Genomic DNA, 22,378 nt, shown 5'->3' on the forward strand with positions numbered 1-22,378 from the left:
AATGAAATGATCAATGCTTCTAATTGCATACTGCTAAATAATGACATTAATGTAAATAATGCTAAAAATTTAATTTTTATATATACAGACTATCTAAGGGGGAAATTGTTTTTTACAGTCATTGAAATAACATTTAGATGTTAATAAAAGTGAATGTGTTTGAATTCTTTTTTCAAGGTATTAATCTATCAATAATTAAAAAAGATGTCTGTGTACTGCATTTTAATGGTTTGGTGACTTTTAATTTGGAGCTGAAAATATTAGGTGTCCCTTGAAGAAGTGCTGTGTTGCATTCATTGTTCTTTTGTATTATTATTATCTAATTTTATTATAAATGTATTTGCTGCTTTAATGCATTCCCAAATTGTACTTTTATATATTGCTTTTATGCTACATTTTCAAACAGATTTTTATTTAAGAATTTGATCGGACTAATGTAATACTGTCTTATTAAAGCATACTGTGGTTTGTTTTTTCTTATGTTTAGGTTCAAACAGCCGTCGCACGAAGGAATTGTTGCAGAATAATAGAGCATTGACAGCTGAACTTGTAGAATGTAGGACCATAATAGCTAACAACACTAGAATGATCCAAAGTTATAACGTAGCCAGTACTCAAGTTTGTGTAAGTTACATGCTTAAATTTTTTTTTTTTTTTAAAGAGTTCTTGGTTTTTTCTTAGATAAATTATTTAAAGATATTCTTGACATTTGTAAGAAGAATTGGCACACCTGTGATTCATTTATAGTTTGTCAAAAGTTAGAACTCCCCCAACCATTCGTCTGGACCCGTGGCTATGACTATGGTAACGCGGTATAACTAGTAGGGGTGTGGGGTCACCGCTTAGGACAGGTTTTGGCTCAGGTCAGCGAGAGAAAGGGAATCTTTTTCTTTGGTCTATTGTGTTAGTCATGAGAATCTACCCTCTCTGAAATACGCCATTCTTGTTCACATAGCAGCAGACGGCCTCCGATTTTGTGGCGGGGGAGTTCTTACCGTAGACAAACTGTACCAATTGATATTCACAAACGAAAGTCGTTAACTTGAAAATGAGTTTACACTGAAATTAAAATTTCCTCCCAATATCCAACTTTTAACAGACATGATTCAGTTTCAACCAGGATTGGAGTTTTGAATGGGACATGTGAGTTTTACTGTCCTAAACTGTCTTAAAGTGTCCAAAACCTTGAACATTGGTAAAAGGTACAAGATCTATATGTGTAACCATTAAACACATACAGTGTTTTCATTACAAAAAAAAATGGAGAATTTCTCACCCTTTCTCAAAAACAAGGTGAGATTTCAAAAAGTTAAGTGAGATTTCTAAAAATTAAAAAAACACGAATAGACTTGGAAAAAGATTATTTCTTTAATTATAGTACATTTTTAACATCTTCTAATTGAATATTTTTTGCTGTATCATCATATGGAAAATGTTCTATATCTACTTTTTCATCAGCTATTACATTTATTTGGCTGAAAAATATCCGTATTTGTTTCATTTTTATTTGTCCATTACGGAGTAGAAGATGTCGCCTTAACAAGGTATTTGTCCATCTTACATTCATGCACAAAAAATGTAAACATCTTACATGAAGAAACCTTACCTACAGTGAACATGTGGTTGCAGAGAAATGTGTTCTGAAAGGGGTTCAGGGGGGTGTTCTGCTGTTCACTCCGGTTCTGAACAATACTGGTAAATAGGGAAGCTGGATAACAAGGACCGATGTTCAAAATAATGAAGGATCAAGGAAGAAAAGTGAGGCGAATTTTATTCAAAATGGCAAAAGATGAAATTTTTTCAAAAATTCGCACATTTTGAAATTGATTAATAGAGTAAGCGAACTTCTCGCATTAATAATTTTTTATTGCGAGAAAAGAAAAAATATGCAAGATTCTCGCGCTGCAGTGAAAACACTGACATAATAATTACATATATTAATGAATATTTGATACTTTTTATACAATTTGCATTAACTTATTGAAGGGAAGTAATATAATATAATACAGGGATGAGATTCTTCCTCGGATTCGCGGATTTCTGCTCTTTTTTTTTCTTTCAAATTTTTTTTTATTTTCCCCGCTAATTTCTGCTGAAATTTTTTTTTGCACAAAGTAAAATATTTTATGAGGAATTTAATTATCCGATGAGCGAAATTATTAAAGTCCTTATTCCTCCCTCTGAAGTTTTCCTAAAAATCATTTCCTTGGGATAAAACTGGTTAACCTTTATACAGGGATGAGATTTTTTTTGTCTCGAATTTCAGCCTTTTTATCAAAAACTCCGATTCTCTGAAAGTTTAGTTTTTTTTAAATAAATATCCCTCTTTTTTTTTTTTTTTTTTTTTGAAATTCAGTTGTTGAAGTAAAATAATTATATTTATTTACGATTTTCAAAGATGAACAGAAAATTCGAACTGCTTCCTAGCTGCTTACCCTCCCGCATTTTTATTTATATTAGCTATTTTCTCCGATTTCACGCACAGAAAGTAAGATTTTCCGTATTTTTTATCCGTCGGCGGGATAGCTCGTATTTTCGTAATTCAGATGTCGCTGCTTCTTGTATTCTGGCATGAAAACAAATAAAAAAAGAAATAGAGGTGGATTTGCAGTGAAAATATTTATTTGCTCATTCAGTTAATCTTGTAAATTTTTATTTATTATGTCTAAACAAAAACAATACAAACAAGCCTTTTAGAAATCCCAAGTCCAGGCTCTGCAAATATCTCGATTTTTATTCACGCGATTTTATTATCAAACATCGATTTTCGTATTTACCTGCTTTTAAAGTTGAACGTTGCAATTCTTATTCGGGCAATTTAAATGTTGTACGAGATTTAAAGAACCAATTATCGCGATTTGTATTTACGGGCTTTTAAAACTCCATGTAGCAATTTGTATTCACGCGAGCTTAAAATCCAATGTCGGGATTTGTTATTGCTGTTGTAATATCGCGCGATTAAAAAATTATGTATTGTGATCTAAAAATTACGCATCATGATTTGCATTTTCGCAAAAAATAGTTTCCTTCTAGAAATCGTGTTCTTTCATTCATGTATATTTTTCAATTTAACCATGTTTTACTTTTTAATAAAGTTTGACTGAATCTTTAGATCTTTTTTTTTTTTTTTAAATTTGGTTAAAATGAAATCGATCCAATATATTTTTACAGAATTATGCTCATGAAAATTTTAAACCACTCTTTTGTGTTTACTCTTTTACGCTCACAGCTTGTGTTGATTCCATCATAGATATATGTAGTGTTTTAGTTTTTTTTTTTTTTTTGCAATTGCTATGAATCTTTGCTTTTTTGAATTCAAATTTCATTTCTCAGTTATTATTTATATTCTCATGAATTTTTAAAATATACTGATATTGTTTCGGAACGCGTAAGTCGAATTGCAGGTTCAAGAAATCGTTCTTTGAAATGCTTGTTTTGCATTGATATTCTCGTTAATCCATATCTTATTTCAATTGTTCTTTAGACTGTTATTGCTAGATTTTCACATTTAAAGAAAAAAATATCGATTTTATATAATTTAATTAGCAACTCAAATAAATTTTTTACTTTTCATGTGATCATTTCATCGTTTTTTTGACTTTTTATTGCTAGTGCAACCGAATTCCACACAATTTTTAAAATTCCGGTTATATCTCAGTTAATATTATTTCTACTCATAGAATTTAAATTGTGCATTTAAATAATTACATTTGGACACACTTACATTATGCCGATAACTATCCATGTAGTGTTTCGATTGTATTTTCGGCAGTTATTTATATTTATTTTCACATGGTTTTTAAATATCCAGATTTATTTCTGACAATATGGGAAATTCAAATCGCTTATATGAATATTTAATTTTTAAAGCAAAATATTGCTTTTTGAGGGCATATATTCAGGGGTCTGTTTAGAAGAAATTTGTGTCCATTAACGAACCCTTCACAAAACAATTCATCTTTTAATCGGACCCTTCACAAATTTGATCTTTATTGTTTTGTTAATCGAATAAACCCTTTCCAGAAAGGAGGGGAAAGAAACCCAGATGTAAACGAAATAAGTTTTGTCTTCAACAGATGCTTCTTCCTTTATTCGTTCTAAATGAATATCCTGCATTCAGCAGTATAAGCTAAATACCAAATATTTGTATGTTGCATCTCTAATTTAGTAGCAGCAATTGAGGTTTATTTTTTTAATATTACAATGTTGAGCATGATCCTGTATGTCAGGACCTTATGTGCACAAATTACGAGTAATTTTTTTACAGTTTTACAAAAACGAACGTTTCACAAAATGTCTGGACAGACCTCTGATATTTCCCCACAGAATCTTAAAGCAAAATTTTTGAAAGAGAATTTCAAAGCTAAACATCTGTTTTTCATTTACCCTATTTTCAAAAAATAAAAGAGTAAAGTATAAAATCTAATAGAAATTGATTTGCCGCGTTTTAATGAAAATGTCTAAAAAGCAAAAGATTTTTGAAAAAGAGAAGGCTAGATAGAAACCAAAGCAAAAATCATTTTTATATGAAAGATTTTTATGCTAAAAATCTCGGTTTAACATTTTTACATTGCCATATTTTTAGAAGAAAGTGACCATGAAAGAATAACATTGATTATATATACTTGTGGCGTAACTACCACTACGATTATTAAACATCAATTCACTAGTATATAAGACATGCTAACCTGATTCAATCTTGAGGTACCTTTTGATAGATGAAGGTTGACATTGTCTAATAGTTTTTCCCCACATTGGTGATATACTGACAGATATGATGGTCCACATTGAATAGTTTTCTTGCTAATTGTGACTGTGTCATCGTCCTCACGCTGTTGATTCTCAGTCTCATTTACACACAACTGGTTTCTGCTCACACTTGACTGCTAATAGCTCAGGAGTGATCACACACACAACCATGAACTTAATATAGCTCTCATGGTTCAAGATCAAAACCCAGTGACCTTAATCCAGCTCTCCCGGTCTTTCACAAATACAGCAACTAGTGGTATCCGTTCATCGAATTCTATCCCTGATAAAATTCTCGTGGGGGAGTGTTGTGGCATAACTACCACTACGGTTATTAAACATCAATTCACTAGTATATGAAACATGGTAACTTGATTCAATCTTTAGGTACCTTTTGATAGATGAAGGTTGACATTGTCTAATGGTTTCTCCCCACATGCTCTTATAAAAATGCTATCATAATAAAAACACTGTTAAAAAGAAAAGTTAATAGAAAAAAAGCTAATCAGAACAGACTAAAGAATTTCTTAGTGTTGAAAATAAGTTTCCTATGTGTCTGGTTACCTGTCTTACCATATTAAAAATTGAAAATTAGAGAATAAAGTTTATTAAAAAATATTGCTTATTTTGCTTTAGTCTAGTAAAAACATTTTCTTTTTTAATTATATATTTTATGTATTTGAATCAGGGTTTTTGACACATGACGGTTTTTACCGGTTTATACCATGGTTTTTACCGTCATGTCAAAAAACCCTGTGTCAAAAACGTCAGAAACTGTCAAAAACCCATAGTTTTGGTAAAATTTTATTTTTATTTGAGATTAACTGCTTATAATTTAAAATTAATTCATTTTTGGGCAATAAAATTCGAATAAAAGTTGTTAAAAGATATTTAAGAACAGATTCTTGCATTTTCCCAACATGATTATATCAAATCATACTATTTGAAGTAAAATATTAGGATACTAAACAAAATTTTCAACATTTCCAAGCATCATTTTGTTTGGCATATTACATTACTGAAGAATGTCAAGTCATTCTTGACTTAGAGTTTGTTAGTAGTTATAAGTTTTGAAAGTTTTGTTTAGCTTACTTCTAATATTTAAGAAATGCCAAATTTTAAATTCTTCTTTTTAGTTCTTGAATTTATTAATAGTTCCAAGCTTTTTTGTTTGTTTGTTTATTTCTAACAATTCAGAAGTGCAAAATTTTGAATCCTTTGCAAATCAAGCTATAATGATAAAAGTAAGTATCACTATTTTCAGTATATTACAATATTTCTATATGAACGTATATCCTTCTATAAGAATAATACATGTATGTAGTAGCAAAATCAATAGCAATCATTTACAACATTCATTTATAATGGCAATTATGTGAAAATAATATATTTTCCGCTATATGCCATAAATTAAAGAAAACAGGTTTTTGACAGTTTTTACCGGTAAAAACACGGTTTTTACCACTGTCATGTCAAAAACCAGTTTTTGACGGCAAAAACCCAACCCTGATTTGAATAAGACCAACCTAAAAAATTTATAAAATTTGTGTAGTATAGTGATTAAATTATGCAATTCTTTAATTATGTAATTTATAATATAAAAATCAGGAAAAAAAATTGGAGATTTTTTTTGTCTGTTGTAAGTATTAATCATGCATTAAAAAATGTAGTATAAAGTTAAAAAATAATTCTACTTGAAATTTTTTTACTGACAGATTGTGCAAAACTTCAGATGCTTATAATATTTGCTTTTGGTAGATGGCGCAAAGAAAACTTAAAGACATGGCCTCAACTTTACAAAAAGTGGTAGGTGATTTGGATGCTGCTTTAAATTACCTTGATGTGAGACATCTAATTTCTTCAACAATGTAAGTACTTGTTTCTAAGTGTCGATCGGTTTTAACTAATTTATAAGCTGCACTTAAAAGAAGAGCTAAAAAAAATCTATTTAATTATTAGATATGTTTTTTTTTTTTTTTTTTTTTGTTAAATAATTAAATCAGGTTTTCTATTTTGAGTTATATAACAAATATTAGAAAGTCTTGAGAGTTATTTGTTCTTTATTAGATTGTTCTAAGAGAGAATTTATGTATATTTATTCTATTCACAGGGTTTGAGGTTGCCCTGATTTTCCTGATAAAAGATATTCTGATAAAGATATTCCTAATTTTTGAGTGTGCTCAGAACATCCCCCTCATTTTTGTTTTCTTCTTTCCAATACATACATTGAAATAATTTACATTGAATAATTTGACTTAGTTATATTTTAATTATTCCGGTAAAGATCAATTCAATAGTTCAAGCTTGGAGACTTTTCATGAATTATATACATAGTACAGTCATATTACCTTACCTACGAAATTCATTGTTTCAAACTTTTTAAGACATTTTTGTAGTTGGCTGTCTTTGCCATTCGATGCATATTGTGAGAAACAGGATGTTTCTCTACTACTAGTTTTAATTGATGTATCTGAAAGAAAAATGTGCATAAAAATTAAAGATAAGTATTAGTTTTAAAGGTTCATCCACAAAATCTTCAAAAGAATCCTCCACTTTGATTTAACAAGAGAAAATGTTGATGTTTCTTTCATCTAGTATTAATAAAGCTTTTTGTTTATTTTTAGATTAAATAATTTTATTTATTTTTCTTACATAATTATTATATGGTTATATGATTATTATATTTATTTTACTGTTATCACTAAATGAACGTAAAACACCTTGAGTTTTCTATAAATGAAGAATGAGTTATAGGGCCATCTATTCTTATCATAGTTATGCTATCATAGTTAGGTTATCATACATGGTATCCGTGCACCTGGAAAGTCACGTAAAATCATGGATTTAGGTCGCCGAATAATTTTATTTTTAAAATGGATTCCCTCCCCAATTTCACGGTGTTCCGAATATCTGAATTTGTAACACAATCCCCACTCTGAGTCATATTTTATTAAAATGTAAGAAGTTTTTATAATTTTCTTTAAAAATTATGCTGTTCTTTCGAAAAATGAAAGAAAAAACATCATTTCTAGAAGGAAGTATCTTTTAAACTTCAGAATTATTATTATTCATCTTTTTTTTTATTTTATCAATTTAAAATTGTAGTTGGAGCAAGCCAGTCATTGGCAATTTTTTTTTATTCCAAAATGAGAACAAAAAAATCAGGAGTATTTCTTTCCTTTCTGATGAACAAGAAAAGTATCTTTAGAATATAATTCTGCAGAAAAAAAGAAAAGAAAAAATTATTTTCTCAGCTATTTTATTGCTTCAACTCTTTACTTTGTTTTTTAAATTTAAAATCAATAAATATGAAGATGTTGAGTATAACAGTTTTGGTTATACCTATAATTTTGATTAATGTTATTATAATGCTTTTTAAATGTATTATTCTGTTTTTGTTCGTTAAGTCATGAAAAGTTCTTGGAATTAGTCATGAATTTGAAAATCTGAAATGTAGCAGATACCCTGGACATGGAAAGTCATGAATTTGAAAATCTAAAATGTAGCAGATAACCTGATCATAGGTCCTAGACAAGACATAATCTATGCTCAAAAAGATAGTAAAATAGTGATTACTTTTCATTATTGAGAATTATAAGTAAAAATATATTACATCCTCATGTGTAACTCTGAGTCTCCTGTGTGTATTCTTAACTTTTGTAAATTTGTTTACAAAGAGTTCAATAAATTCAAAAATCATATATTTTTGCTAGAAAATTGTATGTACTTTTTTTTATAAAGGCTGTCTTTCCACCCATCTGTCAAAAAAAAAAAAAAAAAAAGAAACAAAAAAAAATCAAATAATCTACATTTAAATTAGTGTTTTTTTTGGGGGGGTTTTTTTTGGCAAGAGATAAGTAAAGCTAAAAAAAAAAAAAAACAATGGCTAACTTTTTTTCTCCCTGTTAATACTGCTGCTGTTATTGTAATTCCACCCATTTTTGATTATTTTTCTCAAATTATTTTACCATTTTTAAGCTCATACTCTTTATTACTTTCATAATAGTTGTTAACCAAAAAATAATTTTTAAATTTTTACTGTATAGAAATGTATAAAATTTTAAATAATAGAAAATATTTTTACATAGAAGTAAAACACATTAAGCTAAAAGTTCTGAAATAGTCTCTTTTAGTTCCGATTTACTGTTTAAATGTTTATAAACTTTAATAAGCTTCTTGACTAAGTTGATAACGAAACTATTTCTCAATTTGGAGCAAACAAATCCACATGTAGATAAACATGTGTTCAATACTATCTGGTTTAAGCTCATGTTACCTTTGCTATTTATTATTACTTAAATAATTTCTAACCATGCGGCTGCTGCATGTTGACTGCATTTACTTTTAATTTCTGTAGATGACATCTTTCCGTGACACGCAAATTTCCAGATTTGTCTTTCTTGTCTTGATGAATTATTTTTTTTTGGTCTTCTAATGCGCTGTTTACAGCAATAGCGTTCAGGGTTCCTGAAGTAACTATTCACTGCAACCTTTATTTTCATTTATTTATTATTTTTTTTTTTTGCAATTTGAGAACTTTTTAAAAGTTAAAGTTTTACCTTATTCGCCAACCTCTAAATTAGTTCTTTTTGGCATTGTATTGTGCATGCAGACTACCAAAATCTGCCTTTATACAACTCTCACCAAATCAAACCGCTTTTTGCATGTTTTATAACCTATGACCTAACCTGACAATGACCTAATGAATCCTAATTCCAAATTTATACTTTTTTTCAAGTGGTTTTTTAATGATTATGTCAATTTTACCATGATTTGAATAATATGATAAATAAAAATAAAATTGTCATGTAAAGCAATTAAGCTCTACATTTGCAGTTAGAAAATAAATTTGTGTATTCAGCCATAACAGTGGCGTTTCAAATTTGGCAATGTTTTGCTTGGCTTTATGTTTTCTTTTCTAGCACTGAATGTATTTGCCCCTCATCCTCCCCCCCCCCCTCCCTTAAGAAAAAAATATGACACCTAATTAAACCCAAAGAATACCAATACGACAAATCCAGTTTGGACTTTTCTAAAAAGCAAGGTTTTTTTTTTTTTTTTTCCAGCCCTAATTCCCATTTTTCTATATTTTTACAGTTCTATAAACTTATGCTATTTAATTAAAATGCTTGAACCTAACTAGTGTGATGCCATATTCTTAGAACAGAATTGAGAAATATTTGAAAGAAGTAGATAAAAGAATGATGGTTTTTGTATCATCTTAAATATTTGCTATAGTTTTACAAATTCACGATATAGCGGCCTCCGGTTATAACACCCATTTCCACTGAAAAAAGTTTCTTCTGATATCACGGTACAAAACGTTATATGCACTCACATACATCACACATTTGAAACCTAGTTTAACCCAGGATTACTTTTTGTTTATAATTTAATTTTGAAAAATATTTGATAAAATTTTCTTCTTGCATATAGAAAGCAAATTAAAGGCCATACTGTCAGTGCATCACAGTGGTAGAAATTAGTTGAAATGTGTGTTTATGATAAAGATCTGACAGGTTTTTACAACTTTATGGTTGCCCTAAGCAGCTCTGTTCAGCTAGCTCTGCATCACTTTCTGCATTATTATAGTATAACTTTTATTATAGATTTATTTTCAAATTATATTCTGTTTTTTATATGAAACCTATACCATTTTTCATCATTAATTACACAAATAATTTTCTTTTCAGATTGGTGTTAGTTTTTCCATAGGTTCATTATTTTAGCTAGACTACAGATATTTTTCAATAGAATAGATCTTTAATAGGACTGGGCGATATAAGAAATTTTATATTGTGACACATCGCCAGTTTTGCGTTGCGATGTATTGCGATATTGTATTTTTGAATTTCATTTACTTGTAAGGCACAAAAAGTCGGATTTCTATCAAAACTTCATACTCAGATTAATTTAAATCAATTTATGAATTAGAAGATACATATGTTTTGCTTAAGAAAGATATTAATGCAGGGTTGCCACAGGCTACTAAAATGCAACTATTTGCTACTATTTTCGGCCTTAGGCGACTATGGCGACTTTTTTTGCCTGAAAAGGCAACTATTTTCAGGAATAGGCGACTATTAGGAGACTTTTTTTTACTCTTGGAGAAGTTTTTTCGCAAAAATGAACATTACTTTTCAGAACGTTAATAAAAGAAAGCAAACTTTTATACAATCATTTATGTCCAAAGAGCCAAAAATTTAAATTTCCATGGATTTAATAAAGTACTTGTTATATGTTCTCTCAGAGGGGCAGTTTTGTTATTTTTAATTGTCTTTTCCTTCTACTAACATTTATATTTTATTGTAGTTTGACTTTTATTTAGGTATCTATTTTCTAATATGTATACCTTTTATATTTGTAAAAAATTTTTTTTTAATTGGAGCATAGTTAGGACTGGGAGATAAATCGATGTATCTCGAAATATCGATTTAACGCATATATCAGTAAGCCGATGTAGTGACTTTCGTTTTAGGCGATGCATCAGAAATCTGATTTAAGCCACCGGAATTAGATTACAATCACGGTTTAACGATTTAATATGCAAGGATCCTTGACTAGGCTAACGCTGTTACCGCACTAATGAAGAGGATTTTGATTTCCTCTAGCTGCAGAGATGTAGATAGCATTTTGCTATTAAGATGATGTTGAATGACGAAGAGCGAATTGAATCAGAACTCCCGATTTCGTGCGAGGATCAGCGTTGTAATATAGAACGCAATGCATAGTTTCTTGATGTCCATTTTTGTCTTTGGGATTTGCGTTTTTTGAAGATTATTTTCAATGGGACGTAATTCATTTTGCGATCGTTGTGCATTTCATTCCGTCGGAAATAATTGTCGGGTTTCTTGTAAATTATTTTTAGTGAGACTTTTACAACGATCGTTTCGTTCTGCATTATTTCATACCATTTTTTTTCTGTCTGGGCTTAACGATTCTTGTCAATTATTTTTAGTAGACCTACTGTTACTTTGCGACTGTTGCACAATCGCTGTTATCTTAAATTTTCGTTCTGAACTCAGATCAAATCATTGATTTTTTTCAATTATTTTTTATTTTAAGCGATACAATTTAATCGTATTCTGTATTTAACTTTGTTATAAAAAGTTAATTTTTTTAAATTTATTGAATGTAGTTAAGTATATAATTTTGATTGTTTTTCAACCAATAAATGCTTATTCGTTTTTAATTATAAAAAAAATTAAAACAAAGCCTACCTTAATTTAATTTGCTTTTATTTTTGAGAAAATGAAAACAAAGTTTTAAAGCAAATTTTTTTTTAATTAAATAAAAAGTTCAGTAATGTTTTGACGTTTTTAATAATTAAACATTGGTACTTAACTTATTTTTTTAAAATTTTTATTAAAATTCTTTCAATACTTTATAATTTGTTCGATAGTCAGTATCATTTTGAAACAAATAAATCTTCAGTCGATTTTATTTTCAAGAATGAAAATAATAATAAATAAGTAAAAATATTTTTACATTTATTAAGTACAGAATTCGACCATTAGTTAATACTACTTTTTATGATTTTAAATAAGTAAATAAAAAAGGGTCTAATGATGTTTCAAAAGCAAAAAAAAAAAATTTTTTTCTTCTTTTAATTTTTAATGCATGTATGTAAAATAATTTGTTACAGTATTATTATTTTTAAACCAATAAATCTTAAGTCATTTTTAATTTAAGAAAAATGAAGTAAAGCTTGGGTTTGCTTTTACTTTGACTTCTTTATTAATTTAATTGAAAAAATTAAGCAATGATATGGATGTCATAGTAGAATATGTTTAGAATTAATATTTTCTTTTGTACTAGATTTATTCCTTTTTATTTATTTTTGATTGACTTAAAAATTTCCCATAGGTAATTTTTGAACATATGCTAAATTGCGGTACATCACTATATCGTGATGTTTAACTGACAATGTATCACTGTTTAAAATTTCTGACATCACCCAGTCCTAATAATGGTATATGACAATTAAGCTATAATTTTAGTTATTTGGCTACTATTTTTGAAAAATTTTTGTTCCTGTTCAGGCAACTATTTTCATAGTTTTAGGCAACTATTTTCATGCTTGAGGCTACTAAAAGCAACTATTTTTGTTCATTTTTTACTGTGGCAGCCCTGTTAATGTTATATTTTCTAAAAATGATCGCGCAAATAGCGAAAGATTTCTTAGTTTAAAAATAAATTATAAAAAAAATAATTAAAATTGAAATTTATCAATATATTTACCTAACAATATAGAAAGAAAATTTAAAAAATAAGTTCGTTAAAAATTATTTGTATGCTTAAAGCAAAGTGCTAAATAAATTTTTTAAAAAGAAACGCTTTTAAAACAACACTATTATTTATCATTATTATTTAACATAACAAAAAAAAAGTAAGGTTTAATTTCCTAAAAATAAAAACGAAAGAATTATAATATTCGATAATATATTTCACTGACAATATTGAAAGAAAATTAAAAAGCACGATTATACTCTTTAATAAAACGAAGAGCTAATTAAAAAAAGAAGTCGCAAACCTTACTAATTTTTTTAAATAAACAAAGTTGATTGACTTATGTCCAAATCCAAACGAGGAAAAATAAGTTTTGTTATAATTTTATTTATAAATCTAAAAACAACTAAAGATTTATAAATTTCCGGGCTGATTGTGCTCCGGGAAAAATCCGGATTTTTCGCTAACAGTGATCCGTTTAAAAAAAATCATTGATCACAGAAGTTTCCGGAAATCAAATTTTCAAAGGTGGAACTTAAAAACTCTATTTTATTTGTTTGTAAGGGAGACCCAGATACTTTATAAGCTTATATTCATGATTAATATTCAATTTTTTATCAGTAAATAGTTATTATAATCATAAATTCAAGAAAGAAAGACATATTTGTAAATTTTAATTACTTCTCTGAGTCATCATAGGTATGTGTAATTGGTATAAGTGTGTGTAAAATTTTAAATCTACTTTAAGTAAACTAAAAAAAATATTGAGAAAAGGGAAGAAAAAAAACTTGTCTGCATTTTTTTTTCTAATTTTTCAATTTAAACTGTTTTTTTTTTTTTTTTTAATTGAAATTTTCCGGAATTTTGACTTGGACTCACAATCACCCCTAAAATTTAAAATCAGTAATAAAAACCCATTAAATTATTACAGGGATGTGATTCTTCCGCGGATTCGCGGCTTTCCGCTTTTTTTTTTTTTTTTTTTTTTTTTTTCCAGATTTTTCCATTTTTCCCGCTAATTTCCGCGGAAAGTTTTTTTTGAACAAGTTAAAATATTTTATGAGGAATTTAATTTTCCGCGGAGAGAAAGTATTTAAGTCCTCATTCCTCCCTCTGAAGTTTCTCTAAAAATCATTTCCTTGGGATAATACTGGTTGACCTTCATACAGGGATGAGATTTTTTTGCGTTTGCTACTCGAATTTCAGCCTTTTTATCAAAAACTACGATTCTCTAAGAGTTTCGTTTTTTTTTTTAATAAATATCCCGCTTTTTTTCTTTCTTTTTTTTTGAAAATTCAGTTGTTGAAATAAAATAATTATATTTATTTACGATTTTCAAAGATAAACAGAAAATTCAAACTACGTCCTAGCTGCTAACCCTTCCAGATTTTTACTTATTTTAGCTATTTTCTCCGCTTTTATGACCAAAAAATAAGGTTTTCCGTATTTTTATTCGTCCGCCCGATAGCTCGTATTTTCGCAATTCATACGTTGTGACCCTGTTGTCTGATGTGAAAGCAAACGAAAAAAATAATAATAAATCGAGGTGGATTTGCAGTGAAAATATTTACTTGCTCATTCGATTAATCTTGTAAATTTTTATTTATTATGTTTAAACAAAAACAATACAGTCAAGCCTTTTAGAAATCCCAAGTCCAAACTCTGTAAATATCTCGATTCTTATTCACGCGATTTTAATATCAATAATTGATTTTCGTATTTACCTGATTTAAAAGTTGCACATTGCGATTCTTATTTACGCTATTTAAACATCATACATTATGATTCTTATTTGCGAGATTTAGAAATCCAATATCGCGATTTGTATTTACTCGCTTTTAAAACCCTATGTAGCGATTTGTATTCGCGCGAGCTTAAAATCCAATGTCGTGATTTGTTTTTGCGGTTGTAATATCAAACATCGATTTCCGTATTTATACGTGCTTTAAAAATTAGACATTGTGATTTGTATTCGCGCGATTTAAAAATTATGCATTGTGATGCGTATTTACGTGATCTAAAAATTACGCATCATGATTTACATTTTCGCATTTATTAAAATTCGATATAGAGTTTCATATTCACGTGATTTAAAAGCCTCATATCGGGATTCATATTCTCTCAATTTAAAATCATGCATGTGATTCATATTCATGCAATTTTAAAAATAATCATGGGGATTTATAATCGCATGGCTTACAAGTTTAAAAATCACACTTTTTTTGTCAAATAATTTGTATATATATATATATATATATATATATATATATATATATATATATATATATATATATATATATACACACACACATTCATTCTTGGATTTCCTCTTTTTTTACTTTCTGACTACTGTCATCTCTGTTATTAGAAGTTTTATCTAAAAAGTTTTTAATAAATTAAAATAAAGTAAAAAATAGCCTAACAAATTTAATTACTTTGTAATTTAATTCTTTATGGGCACCTTAAATTAGATTTCCGATTGTAATAAATTCAATAATGTAAAAAATTACTTAAACATATAAAATCAAAATTAATTTTCACATTTAAAAATAAATAAAAAAGTTTTGTTTTAAAAGAAAATTTATCTAATTAATTAAGAAACACTTCTTTATATATTCTTTTCAATAATAGATTACGTTCAGAACAAGTTAACGACGGCAATCACAAAGTCAGCTATTGAAAATAATCTACAAGAAGCAATATCAAGTCGCTACAAAGAAAAAGAAAAAAAGCACGAACATGCGAGATCATGATATATATTCTCAAAACTATGGTTCTGATTCTACCACTCATCAATCAAAGCTATTTCAACCTAACGAAACGTACATCGTCGTCTTCTGCATGCGTCGGTATCAGTTGCAAGAAGATCCTTGCACGTCTTATATCGATACATTGTTTCGCACTCGTCGTCTTTAGTCTACGGCTTAAATCAGATTTCTGATGCATCGTCTGTAACAAAAGTTGCTGTATCAGCTTGCTGATATATGCATTAAATCGATATGTCATGATACATCAATTTATATCCCAGTCCTACTTTTTAATATATCAGAAGATTAAAAAGAAATCATATTTTAGAAGAACCCACTTTGTTTGGGTTTTACTGGGTAGGTGGGTTTTTACATTGAGCGTTGATAGTAATTTCCCTTGATCATTGTCTTTTTAGATTTTCTAATGATTTCAAACCTGAATCCTGTCCACCAGAATTGGAAACTATTGAGGAAAGTCCCAGATCATCAGTCACCAGCAATGAAGTTGAACTCATGGAAGATGCAACGCCTGTTTTTGATGATTATGTTACAGAAATCTATAATGTTACTAACTTCCTTAATCTTGATAAACAAAATGGTAAGTGATTTCTAGCTCAAATTGTAGTAATAATTGTCATCTTGAGATTGTTTATGGAAGATATCTTAAAAATTTGTTCTTAATACAGTACAGAACCCGTTATCCGGAAATCAGAAAACCGGAAAACCAAAAAACCGGAACGAAATTCGGTAAATTTTCCCGCCATTTAAAAAAAAAAAATTTTTTTTCCTCATAAGATTTTAGGATTTTTCTTTCTTTTTTGAAAGATGTTTACCATACCATCTTTTTAGAAATAATCATTACTGTATTACTTCATCGTTTTTTCTTCTTTTTAAGATTATTTCCTAATATATATTTTTTTTTAGTTGAGTTTAACAATAGAAAAAACGGCTTTTTGTAGCGATTCAGAAAACCGGAAAAATCAGTTATCCGGAATAGCGATGGTCCCGATCGTTCCGGATAATCGGTTCCCTACTATACTAAACATACCAACACTTAATCTATACCTATTTCTATCATAGCCGGTCAAATGACCGGACTTTATGTTTCTTGATTGAATGTATGAAATATGGATGTTAGGAAAGAAATAAGCTAAAAAACTTTATAATACTAATTCAAAATTTTATATTGCCAATTTTTAATTCATTGCTTGATGCATTTTTTACATATACAGGGTAGGGTGTTTCCATTGTACATTTTCCAAAAACGTATTTCTTCCAATTATTATTATTTTTATAAATTAATATTATTTCTTCTAAGTTTGATTATTATTGTTTCTTCTGTTTTGATTGTTTTGACATTTTTCTGACGGTAAAAACAAACAGTTAGTTCGAAATGAAGTAAACCTATCAAAATAAAATATAAGCTACTTACCAAAACATTTAGTTTTTGGTCACTTTTTCTGACACAAAAATGCCAATCTAAAATGTTAGGTACTTTTTTGAAATTTGAATTTACACTTATTCTGATTGTACTCACTACGCAACAGTTTTTGCAGAAATGTGCAACTCATCGAATGCAATATGTTGGACACGCATTACATCATCATTTCTGATTCGATAACCTTATAAAGCAGTAAATTGTTCTCCCGGTCAAATGACCAGTTGTGGTAGAAATAGGTTAACGGCAAGTATTATTCGAAACGAACAAAATACAAAAAGTAAATAATAATAGAATATTCACTGTATATAATTGTTTGAAAAAGTCATGAAGTCAAATGCGCAAAAAGATAAGCTGATCAGCGCATTTTAGATGCAAAAGATGTTAAATGGTCATTTGAGCGGTTATGGTATGTTTAGTGTTAACTTAGTGAATCTATTATACTCAATGTAAAGCTGCAACAAATATTCATGCAACTAAGAACCTGTGAAATTGATCACTAATTATCAAGAATCAATCTTTTTTTTTATGTAACAACAGAGAGAAAAACTTGTAAACCTCATTACTTGTCTATCTTGTTATATTTGTGATGGTATTCTGGTTTTAAAAAAAACTGGAATTCTTTTTATTGAAATGAAATGTTTCTTCTTTAGAAAAAGACTTTTTTTTTCATATCTACAACATGATTTTCCCTATATCTGTGATGAGTAAAAAAAAAATAGCATGAAAATGTCAGAAAAAAACTGAAACTGTTTTTTTTCTTCTCATTTTTTTTTTTTTTGTTTTTTTTTTTTTTTTTGATTCAACTAAACTCAGTGGTGCGACAGCCCACGGAGGGCTAAGGCCTACTGTACACATCTCAGTTTTCTTGATCTTGGGCTCTGGGATGCATGAGCAGACATTCCGGTTAGATGGTCGGCCGAACGCGAAACCCCCGGTGTTTAATTCCCAAGCATGCTTGGTACTCATTTATCGACACTCTGAAAGGTTGAAAGGCTAAGTCAACCTTGCCAGGACCTGCGGCACATTAGCGCGTAGCGCTACCACTCAGTCGCCGGGCGTTCACTTAATTAAACCAAATTTTTTAAGCTAATTTAAAACAGACATGAAATATTATTTTGAGAACTAAACTATTGAAAGGTGCTGCATAATATTTTCAATGAAAATTATCTACTTGTAATGTCTTTCATCAGCTTTAGTATTTCTATGCTTTTCAGAGAAGGCAATTTAGCTAAATTATTGAAGAATTTAATCAATATAAAAAATTATTGCGAATATTCTTGATTTAAATTCTTTGTTCATAAATTCTTTTCATTCTGAAATTGGAATTGTTTTATTTTTTATTTAGGTTCAGAAGAAAACAATGTTTCTACAATACGGACACCTGAAATGCCCCAATTCAGTCCCCAAAAGTATACTAGTAAAATGCCAGATTTTGTATATGAGAAACCTAAAGACATAGAAGGGAAAGAATTTACAAAAGAAACAACACCCAAAGCAAAAACAAGCTCTAATCTCTCCAGAATACCGGTGCGACGACATAACTTATTTTGCGATCTGGGTATACCTGACACTCCTGAAGCTTTCGTTCCTTCGATTCGACGAGAAACTTTTGTTGTTAACCAGCTAAACAAAGATAACAATGACTGCTTACCTGTTTCTGTGAAGTCGGGAACAGACTCTTTGCAGGAACTAGCGCACGAGTTACAAGCCACCAAGAAGGCTGATTCAGATAAGAGAGGCACATTTGTAATTCCTCATTTGCCACCGCAGAAACCAGATCCCAGACCTGGAAACCCATTCCAATTGCCTCATGAAATTTGTACTGGTGATATGACCCTGAACTTTGTTGAAGACATGGATCTCACTGAAATTATCCCCTCTGTTGCCCTTGCAAGTTCAACATATGAAATGCATTTTAATAACTTCTCTCTTCCTTCCAATAAAACAGCATGCAACCTGAAAGATTTACCTTCTGTTTCGAATATTTCAAAACCAATATCTCCCATTGAAAAATTTAAACCTTCTCCTAATCTAAGTATAGTATCCAGTGATCATAAGCCCGGGTCATCAATGTTGAAAAAAGGAAAAGTTGTTTCAAAATGCTTTGAAGAAGGTTTTGTGCCCGAATCTAGTAACCTAAAACCCACCAATAAAATTTCTAATAAGTTAATTGGATCAAATTCCTTAAATGAAGCTTTTAAGCATCCCACAATATCAACCCCGCCTACAGTAAATACAGGGTCGCCCGAGTATTGCCATAAATCTGTCGGCCAATCAGTATCACCTACTATACCCGAAGAACTGTTAAAGCAACAAAAGTTATCGATTGATCCTATCATTGCAGTTGAAAGTGATTTAGATGTCATAAATAAGCGCAAAAAATCTAATCGAGCTTCTAGAAAGTCAGTGTTGCCTTATCCTGCTAAAGGAGTTTCAAAGCAAACGAACCAAACAAATGATGCAGATGATTTGGAAGAAGTACACGAATGTCGAAGATCGAAAACTTCTAAAATGACAGTATTACCCAATTTTTTAAAAAAATCACCAAGCTACCAAAATTTATCATCTAATCATGATCTGTCAGAAGAAACTGATTCAGAAGCAATAGATAAGCAAAACAAATCTAGTAAAGCCTCTATCAAATCGTTGTTACCTAATCCTAAAGAATTATTAAATCAGCTAAACTTATCAGGTAACATTGATCTGCCAGATACAGCTCATACAAAAGCTACAAATGAGGTCATGTCTTTGGATGAAATAACAAGGCCATCATGTAGCACTGAAAAAACAGTAGTGAATAGAGAACATTCAAAGGAACCAGAAATTTCAAACAGCAAATCCACAAAAAAGAATCTTAAGAAAACTTCTAGTATATGTCCTAGAAAATCTGTTTTGCCTAAAATTTCAGAAAATTCATCAAATTCAGAAAATTCATCAAATTCATCTTTTTCGGATATGTTCCCCTCAGATTCTGAACCTGAGGTTATTGCAACAGAACAGCAGAGAAAGAGAATCCCAGGCAGGAGAAGTTTAAAACCAGGCCGAAGAGGACCTTTCATATTTAAAAAAACTAGGAAGTCTAATTCAAAGCTAAATAAGCTTGAATGTGCCGATTCTAAAGGATACGACTTCTCTTTGTCCGACGAAGATGAGGAACCGACCACGAAATGTAGGCAGAGCAAAAAACCACCCAAAAAGAGTTCAAAAATGCCAAAGAATAAAAATACAGTTGCCGTTCTAGAGCGAGATATCGGACTCATGTATCAAGAGCAAGGTCGAAAGAAACGCTCCTTGAAAAAGAAAGTTTCATTTGCAAATATTAATGCAACCCCTACAGATAGTGACGGCGAGGACAGAGTTAAAAACTCTGAGAGAGAAATTAAAATTTTGGATATGTTTGAACCTAATGATTGTGAGAAAAAAAGTGTTCCTGTGCGACGTTCGATGCTTAAAAAACCATCACTGCCCGCTGAAAAAAGTTACATTTCACACAATATTTCTCCCAATATTGAACACAAATTAAAAAGCTCATTTCCAAGTACTGATGAAAGTGAAGAGGAGTTAAGGTCCAAGAAAAATGAGAAATCTGAAGAAACTGAAAAACAAACAAATAAGGTTAAGGGAAGAAGCCAAGGAGATGGTCTTGTAAATGTGACTGATAAAAAAATGGATGGTGAGCCTAAAGAGATTGAAACAGACTACCCTCTTATTGCTACAACACATGTTGATAAAATAGATGTTAGCAAAAAATCAAGTTTAAATGTGAAACAAGGGAATAGTTCCTCTAAGTTGAGTGGTGCGAAATCTCATAAAAACTCTGAATTTTTCGGATTTGAGAGTAAAAGGTCTAAAAGCAAAAAGACGTTCTCGGGGATTTCCGAAAGGTCTAGCAGGAAGAGAGTAACTGCAACCGATGACTTCTTAGATGATGTTGATATCCCTTTTCCGGAAGAAAATCCAAATGGTGGGGCTTCAGATATAAAAAGCCTGAGCAGTGCCACACAGAGCACCCATACATCGTTGGCAAAGCCACCGATTGATAACTTAAATGCGGAAGACGTTGCAGTGGAAAATGAAACGAGTGATGCCAATGTTGCTCCCTCCAGCGACAAAGAAATGGAAGCTCTGACGGTGGTCCCGAAAACGCCGGTCTGCGTAAATGTGAGTTCCAAGAAAATTTCTAACCTGAAAAGAAATAAAAAAACCAAAACTCCAACTTCATCTGATGTGCTGACAGAAGTTAAAGAGAATGCCAGGAAAAGTAAATCTAAGAATGTTCTTAAAGAGAACATTAAAGACTCAGCTTTCACTCCTCCTCCCTCTAAAGCAAGAAAAACTGATAGCACTGGAAGTCTAAAAGGTACTTATCATTTCTTATGCTATGATTAAAATAGGGTTTACTGTTTCTAACAACAAGGTTCTTACTGTTTCTAACTCATTACATTATAGCCATGATCCGAGTGGCAGTTGTAAAAATGCATTTCTTAACTTATAGCAGTTTGAACTTTTAAAGATACATTGGGATGAAAATACAGGGTGGCCACCCACCTTGAAAACCTGGAATTAGCAGGGAATTTTTTTATACTGGAAAAAACGGGGAATTTTCAAGAAAAGCTGGAAATTTTTGTTTTGATATTTTTTCAATTTCCCTAATTTAAATTATTAACTAATTTTCTTAATTTAAATTATTTCATCCATTATATCCACTTTTTTTAGTCTGAAATGTGTCTCCAAACAGTTGAAATATTATTAACTTAACAAAATTTGCTCCATTATAACCCTGTTAAACTAGAGTGCCTCATAAAATTCGCCCATGGTTGCTGAATGAATGTAGAAACAGTTGACCTCTATTGAGACTATGGGACTGCAATTTAGGAAAGGCAAAGATCAATCATCAAAAAGTAACGAAAACTTTATCCCACAAAAGTCATTTTACACTTTCAAAAAAAAATTTTCGCCTATTGAAAAATATTCTAATTTTCGTTAAATTAATATTTAGTGGAGTTTCCTTTCACATCTACTATAGCTTTCATGAGTTTGTAAATAAATGTAGCTAGTTTTTTTTTTTGTCGGGTGAAATTCGAGCAGAATATTTTTTATTAAATTTTACAGAAACTTTTACAACACTCAATTGTGAATTTATGAATTTTCCCACAAATTTTTATAATTTTAATCTTTGGTATGAAGTCTTTCTTTTAAGCATTTTATCACA

At 29.8% G+C, this 22,378-nt stretch overlaps 1 protein-coding gene across 7 annotated transcripts in view; it reads left to right on the forward strand.

Annotated features, from left to right (window-relative positions):
* Window positions 1–22,378, forward strand: part of LOC107444808 (uncharacterized) — a 36,758-nt gene that overhangs the window by 7,630 nt on the left and 6,750 nt on the right. For all 7 annotated transcript variants that reach the window (XM_071184455.2, XM_071184459.2, XM_071184461.2 and 4 more), the window contains exons 3-6: window positions 488–624; window positions 6,508–6,617; window positions 16,142–16,323; window positions 18,512–21,526. In XM_071184455.2, coding sequence (XP_071040556.2) covers window positions 488–624; window positions 6,508–6,617; window positions 16,142–16,323; window positions 18,512–21,526 — 3,444 coding nt within the window. The remainder of the gene's footprint in view (window positions 1–487; window positions 625–6,507; window positions 6,618–16,141; window positions 16,324–18,511; window positions 21,527–22,378) is intronic.

The sequence above is a fragment of the Parasteatoda tepidariorum genome, chromosome 10, assembly GCF_982258835.1.
Source record: "Parasteatoda tepidariorum strain Cologne lab strain chromosome 10, Ptep-v5.0, whole genome shotgun sequence".
NCBI lineage: Eukaryota > Metazoa > Arthropoda > Arachnida > Araneae > Theridiidae > Parasteatoda > Parasteatoda tepidariorum.